At 44.6% G+C, this 14,872-nt stretch overlaps 1 protein-coding gene across 3 annotated transcripts in view; it reads left to right on the top strand.

Annotated features, from left to right (window-relative positions):
- Positions 1-14,872, top strand: part of SIRT5 (sirtuin 5) — a 28,230-nt gene that overhangs the window by 3,270 nt on the left and 10,088 nt on the right. For 2 of the 3 annotated variants that reach the window (XM_011989679.1, XM_011989680.1), the window contains exons 2-6: positions 2,155-2,288; positions 6,158-6,383; positions 9,779-9,866; positions 11,223-11,276; positions 13,301-13,424. In XM_011989679.1, the coding sequence (XP_011845069.1) occupies positions 2,155-2,288; positions 6,158-6,383; positions 9,779-9,866; positions 11,223-11,276; positions 13,301-13,424 (626 nt within the window). The remainder of the gene's footprint in view (positions 1-2,154; positions 2,289-6,157; positions 6,384-9,778; positions 9,867-11,222; positions 11,277-13,300; positions 13,425-14,872) is intronic. The other variant, XM_011989681.1, reaches the window with a different exon arrangement.

The raw sequence follows: 14,872 nt of genomic DNA on the forward strand, positions 1-14,872 counted from the left end.
ATGGGTAGATTGCAAAAATTTCCTCCCATTCTGTAGGTTGCCTGTTCACTCTGATGGTAGTTTCTTTTGCTGTGCAGAAGCTCTTTAGTTTAATTCGATCCCATTTGTTTATTTTGGCTTTTGTTGCCATTGCTTTTGGTGTTTTAGTCATGAAGTCTTTGCCCATGCCTATGTCCTGAATGGTACTGCCTAGGTTTTCTTCTAGGATTTTTATGGTTTTAGGTCTAACATTTAAGTCTTTACTTCATCTTGAGTTAATTTTTGTATAAGGTGTAAGGAAGGGACCCAGTTTCAACTTTCTACATATGGCTAGCCGGTTTTCCCAGCACCCTTTATTAAATAGGGAATCTTTTCCCCCTTGCTTGTTTTTGTCAGGTTTATCAAAGATCAGATGTTTGTAGATGGGTGGTGTTATTTCTGAGGACTCTGTTCTGTTCCATTGTGACCGTCTTAATTTCTCTCAGCGTTGTGCTGCCAAAACATGAATAGAGCCAGAGAGGAAAAAGCCTACTCTTCTTCTGAGTTTATTTTTATCAGGAGTCCATGGCAGGGAAGAGAGGAAGGGAAGGGGAGGAGGGGTTGAGCCTTTATTGATAGTCTCTATCCTAGACTGGGCGTAGTGTGTGGCTCTGGGCTTATGAGGACGAGGAAGTCCCTTCCCTGCTTAGAGGGAGTCAGCCATACATGAGAAGCCAGTAGGATGCTCCTTACAGCTGGGATACAAAATGAGGCCACATTCCCTTTAATATTCAAGCTCACTATCTCTGAGCCCCCATCCCACTATGTTTCTTCCTTGCCCGCTTCCTGCCTGTCCCCGGTTCCATCTCTCAGGGGAGGGTTAGCCTCCCCTCATTCATTCCATCCAAGGGTTAGCCTTGGTTGCCATTCCTTCAAGAGAGGAAGGTCAGGAAGCTTGCTTAGTGAGCCGAGGAATTCAGTTCCACATTTGCTGGAATCCTTAGTGCTTTAATACAGGTTGGTCATCCTTGGAAGATCTCCATATGCAGGGTGGGGCATTCCTGGCTTCATTCAGTGTCTTAGGCCTGCAGTGGGCAGCGAGGTGCAGCATTTGCTTCTCCAGGGGGAGGGCAGAAAAGGGGCTCTCTCTTCTCCTCCTGGCAGACCATGTTCAGTGTTATACCCCTTAATTCTGGCTTTCCAGGGCCACGCTGCTTACCTTACGAGGGCCTGCAGAGCTGTAGTGCCTAGGAGAGAAGGGGAGACAAGCTGTGTCCCCAGCCGACCTCCCTTTCCCAGTTTCTGCTGCCCAGGAGACCCCATCATGAGTTCCAAGTCTGGCTCCTGCTTGTTGTCCTAGGATGAGGACATTTGTTTCAGGGGAAAAACTCCCACCTTGTGATCCATGTAAAGTGCTTGGCATAGCACGTGGGGTGCAGGGAGCCCTCACCACCGTAGCTGCTGTCCCTGTGGGTCTGTGTTCAGGCAGGAGAACTGCCTGGAGTTGCCGGACGGGAGGGCGAGCCATGGTCTGTGTCCACAATTACTTCGTCTCGTGTTCTTCTCTGTCTTCAGTTCCCTTTGCTACCCCAAGTCTCTGGCAGTGTCCTGTTGAAAAGTTTGGCTCTTATTTGAGTTGTCAAGGAGAAGGCCATGTGTCCTTGCCCTCACCTTCAGTCGCTGTGCTGAGGGAAGCTGAAATTAGCACGATCCGCAAAGGGAAGGTGAACTTGGGGAGGAAGGGTAGGCTTTGGGGTCCAGTGGGCCTCAACTCAGCACTCACACAAACATACAGGCTTGTTTTTACTTTTGTGAAGGAAGATGGATTCCTTCGCACTAGGCTTTTTTAATCTTCGTAATATGCCTGCTCTAGGAAAGGCATTACTGTGCACCTCAAAGAGCCAAGGAAAGTGAGGACAGAGAAAGGTACATAATGTGCATAAGATCATACATTTGGTTGGGAGGCATAGCTGCGGTGCAGAGCCAGCTGTGTGTGCCCAAAGCCCCTGCTTCTTTAAAACACTGTACAGTCACCCAGCAGGTCACATGGGATGGTGTTTTCATGGTACAGGAAAGATGTTTGTTTATCTTAAAGTATAACTTCACACTGGGTCAAGTTTCAAGATACAGACAATTGATATGGGATACAAATGTCCAAATGGTACACCGGATTGATAAAGATTTTACTCTGTTTAGGTATGGCAGATTTTCGGAAGTGTTTTGCAAAAGCAAAGCACATAGTCATCATCTCAGGCGCAGGTGTTAGTGCGGAAAGTGGTGTTCCGACTTTCAGAGGAGCTGGAGGTTACTGGAGAAAATGGCAAGCCCAGGTTTGTAATGTTTCCAGAACATGAAAGCCTCTGTCGAATGAAACCGTAACGGAGTTTGACTCAAATCCTGTTCCTATCCCTGAAACCCCGGGGAAATGTTTTTAAGTTAACTGTGACCCTATTGTCTCATTGATTTTTGGCATAAACACAAATTTCCTATGATTAAGATCAAAATTTAAGCAAGGCTGCCACTTTCCTTTCTAGATATGTATGGCTTGCATTTATTCAGATAACAGTTTCTCCTAATAATTGTGTTAAAGTTAAATCAGAAAACTTTGGTTAGCATCATTCATTACTTTTCTAAAGTTATTGAACTTAAGTATGACACAGAGTTTCTGTGAACTTTTCATGTTAAAACTAATGTTGATTATTGAAGGGTTAGGATTTGATATTCAAAAATTTATAGGAAGGCCTTCAGAATGCAAGTTCTGTGAAGGTGCGGATTTTTTAATTCAATTTTTATGGAGATCTAATTTACATAAAGTAAAAGTCACCAGTTTTAAGTGTACAATTTAATGAGTTTTAATAAATGGACATAGTTGTGTAGCCAGCACCATAGTCACAATGTAGAACATTTCTGTCCCTCCAGAACATTCTTTCATGGCCCTTTGCAGTCTGTGCTCTCCCATCCCACTGGCTCAGGAAATCCCTAGCTTTGGAAGACAAGGAATTGTTTGTTTGTTTATTTGTTTGAGACAGAATTTTGCTCTTGCTGTCCGGCTGGAGTACAATGGCGTGATATCAGCTCACTGCAACCACCACCTCCCAGGTTCAAGCGATTCTCCTGCCTCAGCCTCCCGAGTAGCTGGGATTACAGGCATGCACCGCCATACCCAGCTAATTTTTGTATTTTTTAATAGAGACGGGGCTTCACCATGTTGGTCAGGCTGGTCTCAAACTCCTGACCTCAGGTGATCCACCCATCTTGGCCTCCCAAAATGCTGGGATTACAGGCATTGAGCCACCATGCCCGGCCTCTGTTTGTTTTATTCATTGCACTGTCTCCAGCTCCCAGAACTCTGGCACATTATCAGTGCTTAATGGATTTTCATTGGCTGAACAAAAGCAGTCATAAATAAGTACTGCAATACATGTCTTCCATGGTTAGTAGCTCATTTCTCATTGAATGCAGAGTTCGTGAACCTGCCCCTTCCTTCTTCTCCTGAACATCTGAGCCTGGCACATGTTTGGGTGTTCTGCCTCCTGCCTGCTGCCCTCTGGGTGAAGGGTGGGGGTCATCACCTTAAAGGTGAAGTGGAGGAGAAAGGAGAGCAGAGAACATTAGGGGCCAGGAAGAAAGAGGGGCCACAGGGCATTCCCTGGATTAGCAGCAGCAGAGGGTGGGAGGTCAGAAGGTGTGGGAGGAGCTTGAAGGAGGGGCACTTAGTTGTGTCCAAAAAGGCTCAGAGTTCGTGGACAAAGCAAAGAAGTCGATAGAATGCATTTGACTCCAGTACCCTTCCAGGGACACCTGTGGACATGTTGCTGTGCCGCCTATAAACTGCTCCAGGCCGTGTGTTCTAGGTGGAGAGCAGGGTCGGTGTGGGCCAACCCCTCATTTGGCAAAGACTGGCATTGCCACCAAGCAGAGGGGCCTTTACAGTAGAATGAAACGCACATGTGTTCAATGTAGGAAGCGTCTCCTTGATAGAGAAGCCATACTTCTTTTTAAAATTAATGTTATTGAGGCAGAATTTCCTTAGAATAAAATGCACCCACGTGCATTGTGTGTACAGGTTGATGAGTTTTGACAGGTGCATGCACCTGCATAACACCCCCACCTCCACTGTCAAGAAACAGAAATTTCAGTGATCGCTGAAAGTTCCCTGTGCCTTTCCCTGCCAGCTTCCGGCCCCAGACAACTCCTACTCGGCTCCTTTACCAGAAAGAGGTTTGTTTCTCCCAGAATCGTATTTAAAGTATATGTATTTTATCTGTTCTGTTTATATATAATATACACTTTTTATATGTAGCCGTGTATGTATTTAGTTGTGTGTGTGGTTGCATGTATGTGTGTAGCTGTGTATGTATGATGTGTGTATTTCTGTGTGTGTAGGTGTGTGTGGTTTTGTGTGTAGGTGTGTGTATGTAGATGTGTATAATTGTGTATGTTTAGTTGTGTGCATATTAACAGATACGTGTGGTTGTGTATGTGTATATTTAGTTGTGTGTATGTTGTGTAATTGTATGTTGTGTGTGTGCAGTTGTGTGTATGTAGATGTGTGTGTATGTTTAGTTGTGTGTGTAGTTGTATATGTAGTTGTGTGTATGTTTAGTTGTGTGTATAGTTGTGTATGTAGTTGTGTGTATGTTGTGTGTATAGTTGTGTATGTAGTGTGTATGTAGATGTGTGTAGTTGTGTGTATATGTTTAGTTGTGTGTATGTGTGTAGTGTGTGTATGTTTAGCTGTGTGTGTAGTGTGTGTGCAGTTGTGTATGTAGATGTGTGTAGTTTGTGTAGTAGTGTATGTGTGTTTAGCTGTGTGTGTACAGTTTATATGTAGATGTGTGTAGTTGTGTGTGTTTAGTTTGTGTGTGTAGTGTGTATGTGTGTATAGTTGTGTGGATGTAGATGTGTGTAGTTGTGTGTGTATCTTTAGTGTGTGTGTAGTTATATGTATGTAGTTGTGTGTATGTAGATGTGTGTAGTCCTGTGGATGTCTAGTTGTATGTGTGTGCAGTTGTGTGTCAATGTGTGTAGTATGTATGTATGTTGAGTTGTGTGTGTGGTTGTGTGTATGTGTTTAGTTGTATATGTGTAGATGTGTATGGATGTAGATGTGTGTAGTCATGTGTCTAGTGTGTATGTGTGTGCAGTTGTGTGTGTGTCGATGTGTGTAGTGTGTATATATGTTGAGTTGTGTGTGTGGTTGTGTGTATGTGTTTATTTGTATGTGTGTAGATGTGTGTGGATGTAGATGTGTGTAGTCGTGTGTATGTCTAGTTGTGTGTATGTGTGTGCAGTTGTGTGTGTGTCAATGTGTGTAGTGTGTATGTATGTTGTGTGTGTGGTTGTGTGTGTTTATTTGTATGTGTGTAGATGTGTGTGGATGTAGATGTGTGTAGTCGTGTGTATGTCTAGTTATGTGTATGTGTGTGCAGTTGTGTGTGTGTCAATGTGTGTAGTGTGTATGTATGTTGAGTTGTGTGTGTGTGGTTGTATGTGTTCAGTTGTATGTGTATAGATGTGTGTGGTTGTGTGTTAGTTGTATGTGTGTAGATGTGTGTGGATGTAGATGTGTGTAGTCGTGTGTATGTCTAGTTGTATGTGTGTGTGCAGTTGTGTGTGTGTTGATGTGTATAGTGTGTGTTGAGTTGTGTGTATGTGTTTATTTGTATGTGTGTAGATGTGTGTGGATGTAGATGTGTGTAGTTGTATGTGTGTGTGTATAGCCATAGCTATAGTTATCAAAACTGAGTTTCTCAACCATGGTCATTAGACTGATTCAATGGGCATTTCGCATTTCATGTTCTCCCTGGGTGTAGGTCAAAATGAGATCCACTTCATATGTTTTAGGGCTCCATGAAAAAGGGGATTTGACCCAAAATACCTTCCTGCATATTATTTTACTTCATCTTCACAACTTACTTGGGAGATAAATGGGACAGGTTGCATCATCCCTGCTTTGTCACTAAGGAAATTGACTGATTTCTCCAAGACCCCTGGGCAGTCCCAGGATGGGGACGTAGGCTGGTACCCAGGCCCTGCCTGGCATCTGCCATGTTGTTTGAACCTAGTGCTGCCATTTCCAGCCTGCACCCTCCTGACGCTGCCTATCTCTGCCTTAGGGAGGAAGGGCCTGTGCCCCAGAGTTCAGCATCCTGGCTGCCCCTGCCTCCCTCACTCCCGCCTCCTCTCCCACCCCCAGGACCTGGCGACTCCCCTGGCCTTTGCCCACAACCCGTCCCGGGTGTGGGAGTTCTACCACTACCGGCGGGAGGTCATGGGGAGCAAGGAGCCCAACGCCGGGCACCGCGCCATAGCCGAGTGTGAGACCCGGCTGGGTAAGCAGGGCCGGCGAGTCGTGGTCATCACCCAGAACATCGATGAGTTGCACCGCAAGGCTGGCACCAAGAACCTTCTGGAGATCCATGGTGAGAGACCCCCAGCCTCACGTTCAGGGAACCAGCTTTAAAACACCTGTCCTGCCATTTCAGCATCACCCCTGGTGCCTTCCCTCCCTCCCTGGTGGACACCTGTCCCGTTCCCATAGGATGCTATGGCATTTCCTTTGGAGACATGTTAGTGCCCCGTGGCACCTGGGCAGCTCCCTTTAGGCATGGGAGGAGCCTCTGACCCATAGCATTATTTACTTAGCAGTTCCTGCATCCTCGCTGCTCAGTATGGTCTGAGAGCCAGCGACATTCGGCATCCCCCAAGAACTTGTTAGAAATGCGGAATCTCAGGCCCCATAGGACCCACCGAATCAGAATCTGCATTTTCCCATGAGCCCAGGTGGCTGGTGTGCTACTGGAGGAACGCTGGGGTGCACAGCTGCATGACCCCTTCCTTTGTGAAGGGGCGCGGTGCTGTGAGACAACGGCCTCAATGAGCCAAGGAACAGGAGGCCTGGCTCATTGGACAGCCAGGGCTTGAGCAGGATTGGGCAGGGGCAGACTGCAGCATCTTGGGGTCTCCTGTCACTCTCCCTTCATCCTGGTGGTCACTTCCCACTGAGGCTGCGCTTCCACCGCGCCCTGGAGCCTCAGAGAGCTGCCAGCTCAGTGCTGGACACCACCAAACCCACCAAGCCTGTGATGTCGGTGGAGTTTGTCTGGGGTCCCTCTGGGCTCCTTCCTCTGTCCTGGGTGACCCCTCACTCCTTCACTCTTGTCTTCTGGTTCCTCCCTTCTTTGCTGTCACCACAAGTCTAATACATCCAGCTGTCCACAGTCATAATGGGCAAACTAGGGTTTCTCCCAAGGCCATTTGCATTTAAAGAGTCTGCATTCAGATTCAAGGAATGCATTTCGTATTTTTTAAGCATTTCTTTCTCTTAATTTTATTCAATTAATTAATTTACTTTTTTTAGCGATGGGGGTTTCACTCTTGGCCAGGCTGGGGTACAGTAGCTCGATCATAACTCATTGCAGGCTTGAACTCCTGGCCTTAAGGGATCCTCCCACCTCAGCCTCCAGAGTAGCTGGGACTACAAGCACATGCCACCATGCCCAGATAATTTTTAAAATTTTTGTGGAGACATTGTCTCACCATGTTGTCCAGGCTGGTCTCGAACTCTTGGCCTCAAGCAATCCTCCTTCCTCAGCCTCCCAAAGTTTTGGGATTACAGGCGTGAGCCATTGCGCCAGCCAAGAATGCATTTCTAAGTGTAGCATTTCCAGAGGCAGTGCACCAGTGGGGATGTTTGTTTTTGCGTGTGTGTGGTAAAGCTGCCTGCGTTTACTTAGGTCACCCCGATAAGGAAAGCGAGGCATTACTCATTTCGACTCTGCCTCTCTTTTGTTTGCCAGGAACAGCCAGCCACCTATTAACTGAGCATCTTTTTGGTACCTACATCTACTGGGTCTGAGCCACTTTCCACGTGCCTCTGCTCATTTCCCTGCAATGTCAGAATGTGGCCTATGTCATCAGCATAAAACCGAGATGACAATGCCTATCTTACAGAATTGTTGTAAGGATTAAATAAGATCTTATATGTGTGTTAGGACTTTTTTTAGTTTCAAATGATGAGAACTCTCTTCTAACTTAGGTTAAAAAAAATCAATGGCCTCTTCAGTCTGATGAAGGGTGTTTTAAGATGCATCATGTTTTTAATGTGGCATTTAGAATATAATCTGCCTAAACCATGATATACTATTTTATTATCCCTTAGAATTGTTATTTTTTACTTAGAGAGCTTGTTAAAATGAGTATAATAAACTGGTCCAAATATTTCTCATTATCTAGCGCTTCTGAATTCTGAGTGACTCAGAGCATGGATGTCTGTATTTTCCATGCAGTTTCATGCTCTGTGCCTCAGGACATGGATGATGCGGCCTTTCCAGAGAGAATGCCCCTCTGTTAGAGCTGTTCTCGTCCAAGCTCCTGGCACACCTTCCGCAGGTTCGCTGTTGGGCCTGACATACTCTTACCAAGAGGCCATCAGTGGAAAGGCTGTAGACAACAGCCAAAACCCGCTTTCCTTCCTGAAGCGGCCCTTGAATGGTTTGTTGGTGGAAGGATCCAGGGGCTGAATCTGCCCGGTCAGGCCATGGAGAATAACAGCCAAGTCACCCCACTTTTCAGTGTTCTCCTTCAGCAAGTCTGTGCAAGCATGATGGTGATGTCACACTCACATCTGGCCAGTAGCAACTGCAGGACACATCTGAATTTCAGAGATGTGAAAATGGGGAAAAATGTCTACACTAAAACTGACAAAACCGAGGAGCCTGGGGGTGCAGCTTGTGTCATCTTTCCTCCTGGCCCCTGTCCCCCTCCTTCTCTCAACTTTACTCACTCTTTGAGGTGGCCTCCCTTCTCCCTCTGCAATTGATCTGCCTCCACGTGCCAGGGGAGAGTGCCTCCGACAGCTCCAGGCTCTCCAGCTCAGCCACCTGCTCAGAAAATAAACCTCTGGGTGGGCTTGCTTGGTCCACACGCCCACCCTTCTGACCAAACACGACTGCAGAGGGATGGGCCCCACATGGGGGCCGTGTGGAGCATGTGGCTGAACTTGTATTTGGGGTGTGACCCACAGCCCTATTGGCTCAGCACGCGAGAGAGCAGGGATGGTGGTCCCCAAGGAAGGACTCGGGGGCAGAACAGAGCAGCGCATGTCCACTGTGGTTGAAAGTGCTCTGCACGGTACCAGGTGCCTAGTACCCATTTCATAAACTCTGGCCCCCTTCAGCTCAATAAGTAGTCGTTAGTATTAACAATTACTTTTTTCACTTAGTAGTTGATTACTTATTTATTGAGGTGCTTTTGTATAAAAGATTGAAGCTTTCTGAAATCAAAGTTAAGATTTTGTAAACATATCCCATGCCGTTGAACCTTTATCAGTCATATCAATAAATCATGCCCTTAGATTTACGTTGAGCTCCCTCTACCCTATTGGCCACTTCTGCCCACTTGAACACCACTCCAAGGTCATCTGACGGCACGTTAGTCATGGAGTTAGTTATTTTTCCTCCAGATTATAAAGTCCTTGAGGGCATATGTTCTTGACTGGCTTAAGAGTACTGCATGCCTCTGTTTCCCATGAAAGCTAGGGTAGGCCCATTTGCTAAAATGAAGTATGGCTCAGTGTGGCGGTGCACACCTATAGTCCCAGCTGCTCAGGAGGCAAAGGTAGGAGGATCGCTCGAGCCCAGGAGTTGGAAGCTGCAGTGAGCTATGATCGTACTACTACACTCCAGCCTGGGTAACTGGGTGAGACCAGAAAATGAAATGAAGTGTGGAAAGTGAAGTATCTTACACCCTTTCAGATGTGGAGATGATTGCTCTTGATTAGACTAAATTCTGGATTTCCTTCGTATGTATTTTTCAGGTAGCTTATTTAAAACTCGATGTACCTCTTGTGGCGTTGTGGCTGAGAATTACAAGAGTCCAATTTGTCCAGCTTTATCAGGAAAAGGGTAATTATACCACACTACAGAATAAGTATATGTTGTTTTCTCCTTTAGGTCGGACATAAATGTGAGGAAATTGAACATTCATCAAAGATTCCCATTGATATGAGAAATAAGACTAAATACAAGGCTGGGTGCGGTGGCTCATGCCTGTAATCCCAGCACTTTGGGGTTACAAGGTGGGAAGATTGCTTGAGTTCAGCAGTTTAAGATCAGCCTGGGCAACATAGTGAGAAACCTGTCTCTACAAAAAAAAAAAAAAAAAAAAATTAGCTGGGTATGGTGGTACATGCCTGTAGTCCCAGCTACTAGAGAGGCTGAAGTGGGAGGGTTATTTGAACCTGCGAAGTCGAGGCTGCAGTGAGCTGAGATCATGCCACCGCACCACAGCCTGGGTGACAGGGAGACCCTGTCTCAAAAAAAAAAAAACAAATATAGCCTTGTGATGAAATAAATATTTTGCTCACAACTTACAGTGTTAAGTGAAAACCACAGGGTCCTGAATTTATACACACATGAGTTTGTATAACTGCATATAGTTAAAAGACCAGAAGAAAATATAACAAAATATTAACAAGGAATATCAGGAGTGGAGGGATTATGGGTAATTTTTAATTTCTTCTTTATATCTTTCTGAATTTTCCTACATTTCTATGATGAACAAGCACTATTATTACAATGAGGAAAACATTTGAGGGTAGACACAATATTGAGGAAAATTCCATTTCAAAACAGTATAAATTATATAAGGAATGTATAATGTAATTGCAGAGGATACAAATGATGATGATGTATAAAGGTAAACATGAAGTTCCCTCTTAGCACACCCAGCTACTCCAGCCCTCCCTACACACGAATTCTCTCACTGGCAGTACAACCACTGGTGATTTTTTTTTTTTTTTTTTCTGAGACAGAGTCTTGCTCTGTTTCCCAGGCTGGAGTACAGTGGCACAATCACACCTTACTGCAGCCTCCAACTCCTGGGCTCAAGCAGTCCTCCTGCCTTAGCCTCCCAAGTAGCTAGGACTATAGGCATGCACCACAGTGAGCTAATTTTTGTATTTCTGGTAGAAATGCAGTCTCACTATGTTGCCCAGGCTGGTCTTGATCTTCTGGCCTCAAGCAGTCCTCCCACTCTGGCCTCACCAAATGCTGGGATTATAGGCATGAGCCACTATGCCCAGTACCACTGGTAATTAATGGCCTGGGGTCCTTCCTTCTAATGCCCTTCCAAGTGAGCATGTATTAATTAGGAGTTTTACACCACATACTACCAGGCAAATATACAAACTGAGTTATGTTGTTTCTTTATTTTTTATTATGCCAATAACAATCTTTCTTTTCTAATATTATTTACTTCAGTGCTCCAGAACCTGGAACTCAAGATGCCAGCATCCCAGTTGAGAAACTTCCCCGGTGGGTAAAAAGCTCTGATTTGTACCAGTGTTCCTGGTTACAAAGAAATAGACATCAAAATCTAAACATGTATTTGGCAAGATGCCTCTTAAATCAAATGCACAAATGTGAAAACCAGCCTTGACCTCTAAGACCAAAAGTGAAAGGACAAAGGATGAACCAAAGTAGGATGAAAAAAATGATTTCTTTCCAACCCCTTTTTGCTTTGTGTTCTGGCGGGATCATTTGAGTTCGGGAAAGTTTCTGAAGCTGTTGTGTGACAGGTGGTTACCCAGTGTACAGAAAGCATATGGGCTGACCTGTAACTGGTCAAATAACATCACTGGCATTGTTAATCCATGGTTAAGGAGGCAATGAATAAGGAGGCAATGAAAGGACGTGAATAGGAGAGGTTACAGGACCCAACAGAATGTTCATAGATTTAAAAAAAAAAAAAAAAAAGGAAGATTTTGATGCCAATTTTTCAAAACCAAACATTAAAACAGCACTTCTATAATCTGTAATTGGATCAGAGGTTTTTTTGTTGTGGGTTTTTTTGTTTTTTTGTTTTTTTTTTTGAGATGGAATTTCACTCTGATGTCCAGGCTGGAGTGCAGTGGCACGATCTTGGCTCACTGTAACCTCCGCCTTCTGGATTCAAATGATTCTCTTGCCTCAGCCTCTCGAGTAGCTGGGATTACAGGCGCCCGCCGCCACACCCGGCTATTTTTTGTGTTTTTAGTAGAGACGAGGTTTTGCCATGTTGGCCAGGCTGGTCTTGAGCTCTTGACCTCAGGTGATCCACCCACCTCGGCCTCCCAACATGCTGGGATTACAGGCAGGAGCCACCGTGCCTGGCTGGATTAGAGTGTTTTTAAGGTAAAATAAAACAGCACTTCTAAAAGTGTTTCATAGAACATTAATTTAATATTACGTTGAGAGACATTACTTGATAAAAACATGTTAGGCACTCAAATACAGAAACGTTAGACTAAACAAAGTTAAAATATGTTTGCTCTACTGCAGGACTTTTCAGAGCATTTATTCCACATTGCTGCCTTCTAAAAAGTGGTTATAAAATGTATGTTAATGCTTTACTGACTTATTTAACCACAGAACCTTTTAAATTTTCCTTATGAGGGTTTTAATTGCTAAATATTAAAGTTTTCTTCTGAAGGGATAGGGAGACCTGGAGGACTTCTATGATGCAGGAGATTACGATGATGAAAATGGTGTTTGAGGGATGATTTTAGGAGGTGTATAGAAGGTGACCCTGAGGTAGGAGGGAGTGAAAGAAAGAGATTTTTAGTAATGGATACAGGAAAGCTGACTACATACGGGGCCAGAGAGACGTGAACCTGAGAGCACATGAAAAGTCATGGATGAAATTAGGGGATGCTTGGGGTGGGAGGCAAACCTGAGTCCAGTATGACTCCCAGGTCTGGGTGGCTGTGAGCACAAGTGTGAGCATAATGAAGGAACCGGGAAAGCTTAGCTGAAACAATCTGTCAGCACATCAGGTACACAGACACAAGATAAAAAACAAGGACAGTTCGGCAGGGCGCGGTGGCTCACGCCTGTCATCCCAGCACTTTGGGAGGCTGAGGCAGGCATATCATGAGGTCAGGAGTTCGAGACCAGCCTGGCCAATATAGTGAAACCCCATCTCTACTAAAAATACAAAAATTAGCCGGGTGTGGTCGCACACGCCTGTAGTTCCAGCTACTCGGGAGGCTGAGGCAGGAGAATGGCGTGAACCCGGGAGGCGGAGCTTGCAGTGAGCTGAGATCGCGCCACTGCACTCCAGCCTGGGCAACAGAGCGAGACTCCGTCTCAAAAAAAAAAAAAAAAAAAAAAAAAGGACCATTAAACCTGATGCTTCACATGCAAGGCAAGTTTATATAGGCTGGGAGGAGGGTGTAGGGAGTAAGAGGCATCAGAGGTGAACCATCTGGACGTACTGGGTTTGGGGTAGCCCCGGGCCTCCCTCCGATCCAGCTGGGCAGACTTTGCTCGGGCTTGGCTCAAGGATCCCATTCTTCCAGGTGTGAAGAGGCAGGCTGCGGAGGCTTGCTGCGCCCTCACGTCGTGTGGTTTGGGGAAAACCTGGATCGTGCCATTCTGGAGGAGGTTGACAAAGAGCTCGCCCGCTGTGATTTATGTCTAGTGGTGGGTCACGGCTTTCCCTAACCCCAAGACAGGACTGGAGTTTGTTATTTTTTGCTTCCCCCTCTCCTCTTTTCCGTCCTCGCTCCCTTGCTTCTTTCCTTCCCGCCTTCTCTCCCGCCTCCCCTTCTTCCTTTCCTTAAAATGTATGTTGAGAGGTCTTTGTGGTATCCTATAGAAAAACTGAGAAACAATGAATAAGAATTTGTATTAAAATAGGAAACCATGCATGTCTTGGACATCTCAAAGCCTTCTCCCCCAGCCCCACCAAAAAAAGAGAAAAGAACATGCTATTGGTTTTTAAAATAATACGTACTTATGATTAAATTTAATTGAGAACATGCAAAAATTATCACATTATAAAGAGGAAATTAGAAATCGCCCATAGTTCTACTAATCAGAAATAGTTACCATTAGCAGTTTAGTATATTTTCTTCTAGACCAGGAGTGAGCAAACAGCAGCCTTTGGGCCAAATTGGGCCTGCTACCTGTTTTTGTAAATAAAGTTTTATTGGAACTCAGCCGCACTCATTCTTCCACACACTATGACTACTTTCAAACTACAGTGGCAGAGTTGAGTACCTGTGACAGAGACTGAATGGCCGCAAAGCCTGAAAAATTTACTCTATGGTCCTTTTCAGAATAAGTTTGCCCACCTCTGGTCTAAACCTTTTCTTATGCAGATGTACACATATTAATTAAAATTCAAAACTGACTTCATGACATATGTTCTGTTTTGAAACTACTTTATTCACGCAGCAGTTCACTTAGCATATTCCATGTCAGTACATCTAAATCAATATCATCTTTCAGTTGACTGTGTGGTGTTTTATATGGATAGGAAATGATATATTTAGCTAATTCTCTACTGTAAGACATTTGGGCTATTTCAAATTTTGATATTTTAATCAGTGATATCGTACATATCCTTAGATAGAAATCTTACCATGCTCTTCAAATGATTTCCTTAAGACACATTTCCTAAAAGTGGGATTAATTGGACAGATTGTATGCATATTTCAAATTTTTCTTGACACATCTTTAAAAGCAGAGGCACTTTCTTGTGGTGCATATTCATTCAGCCAGTATTTAAAGAATGCTTTCCAATGTCGAGTATAGTATCACTGTTGATGATGGATTGTTAAATGAGAAAAGCTGGTTTACAAACCAGTCATGCTCTTCCCATCCCTGCAAAGAATGTTTAGAAGCAAATATTTATGAGAGAAAACCTAAGAGGACATACATGAAAATGTTAACAGTGGTTATCTTGGGGTAAGATTATTGATGATATGTATGTTTTTTCTTTGTATTTTCTACCTTTAACAAAAAGAAAATATGTTTTAAAAAGTTATGGATCGCCTGTAATCCCAGCACTTTGGGAGGCCGAGGCGGGCGGATCACGAGGTCAGGAGATCGAGACCATCCTGGCTAACACGGTGAAACCCCGTCTC

The sequence above is a fragment of the Mandrillus leucophaeus genome, unplaced genomic scaffold (assembly GCF_000951045.1).
Source record: "Mandrillus leucophaeus isolate KB7577 unplaced genomic scaffold, Mleu.le_1.0 Scaffold36, whole genome shotgun sequence".
Classification (NCBI taxonomy): domain Eukaryota; kingdom Metazoa; phylum Chordata; class Mammalia; order Primates; family Cercopithecidae; genus Mandrillus; species Mandrillus leucophaeus.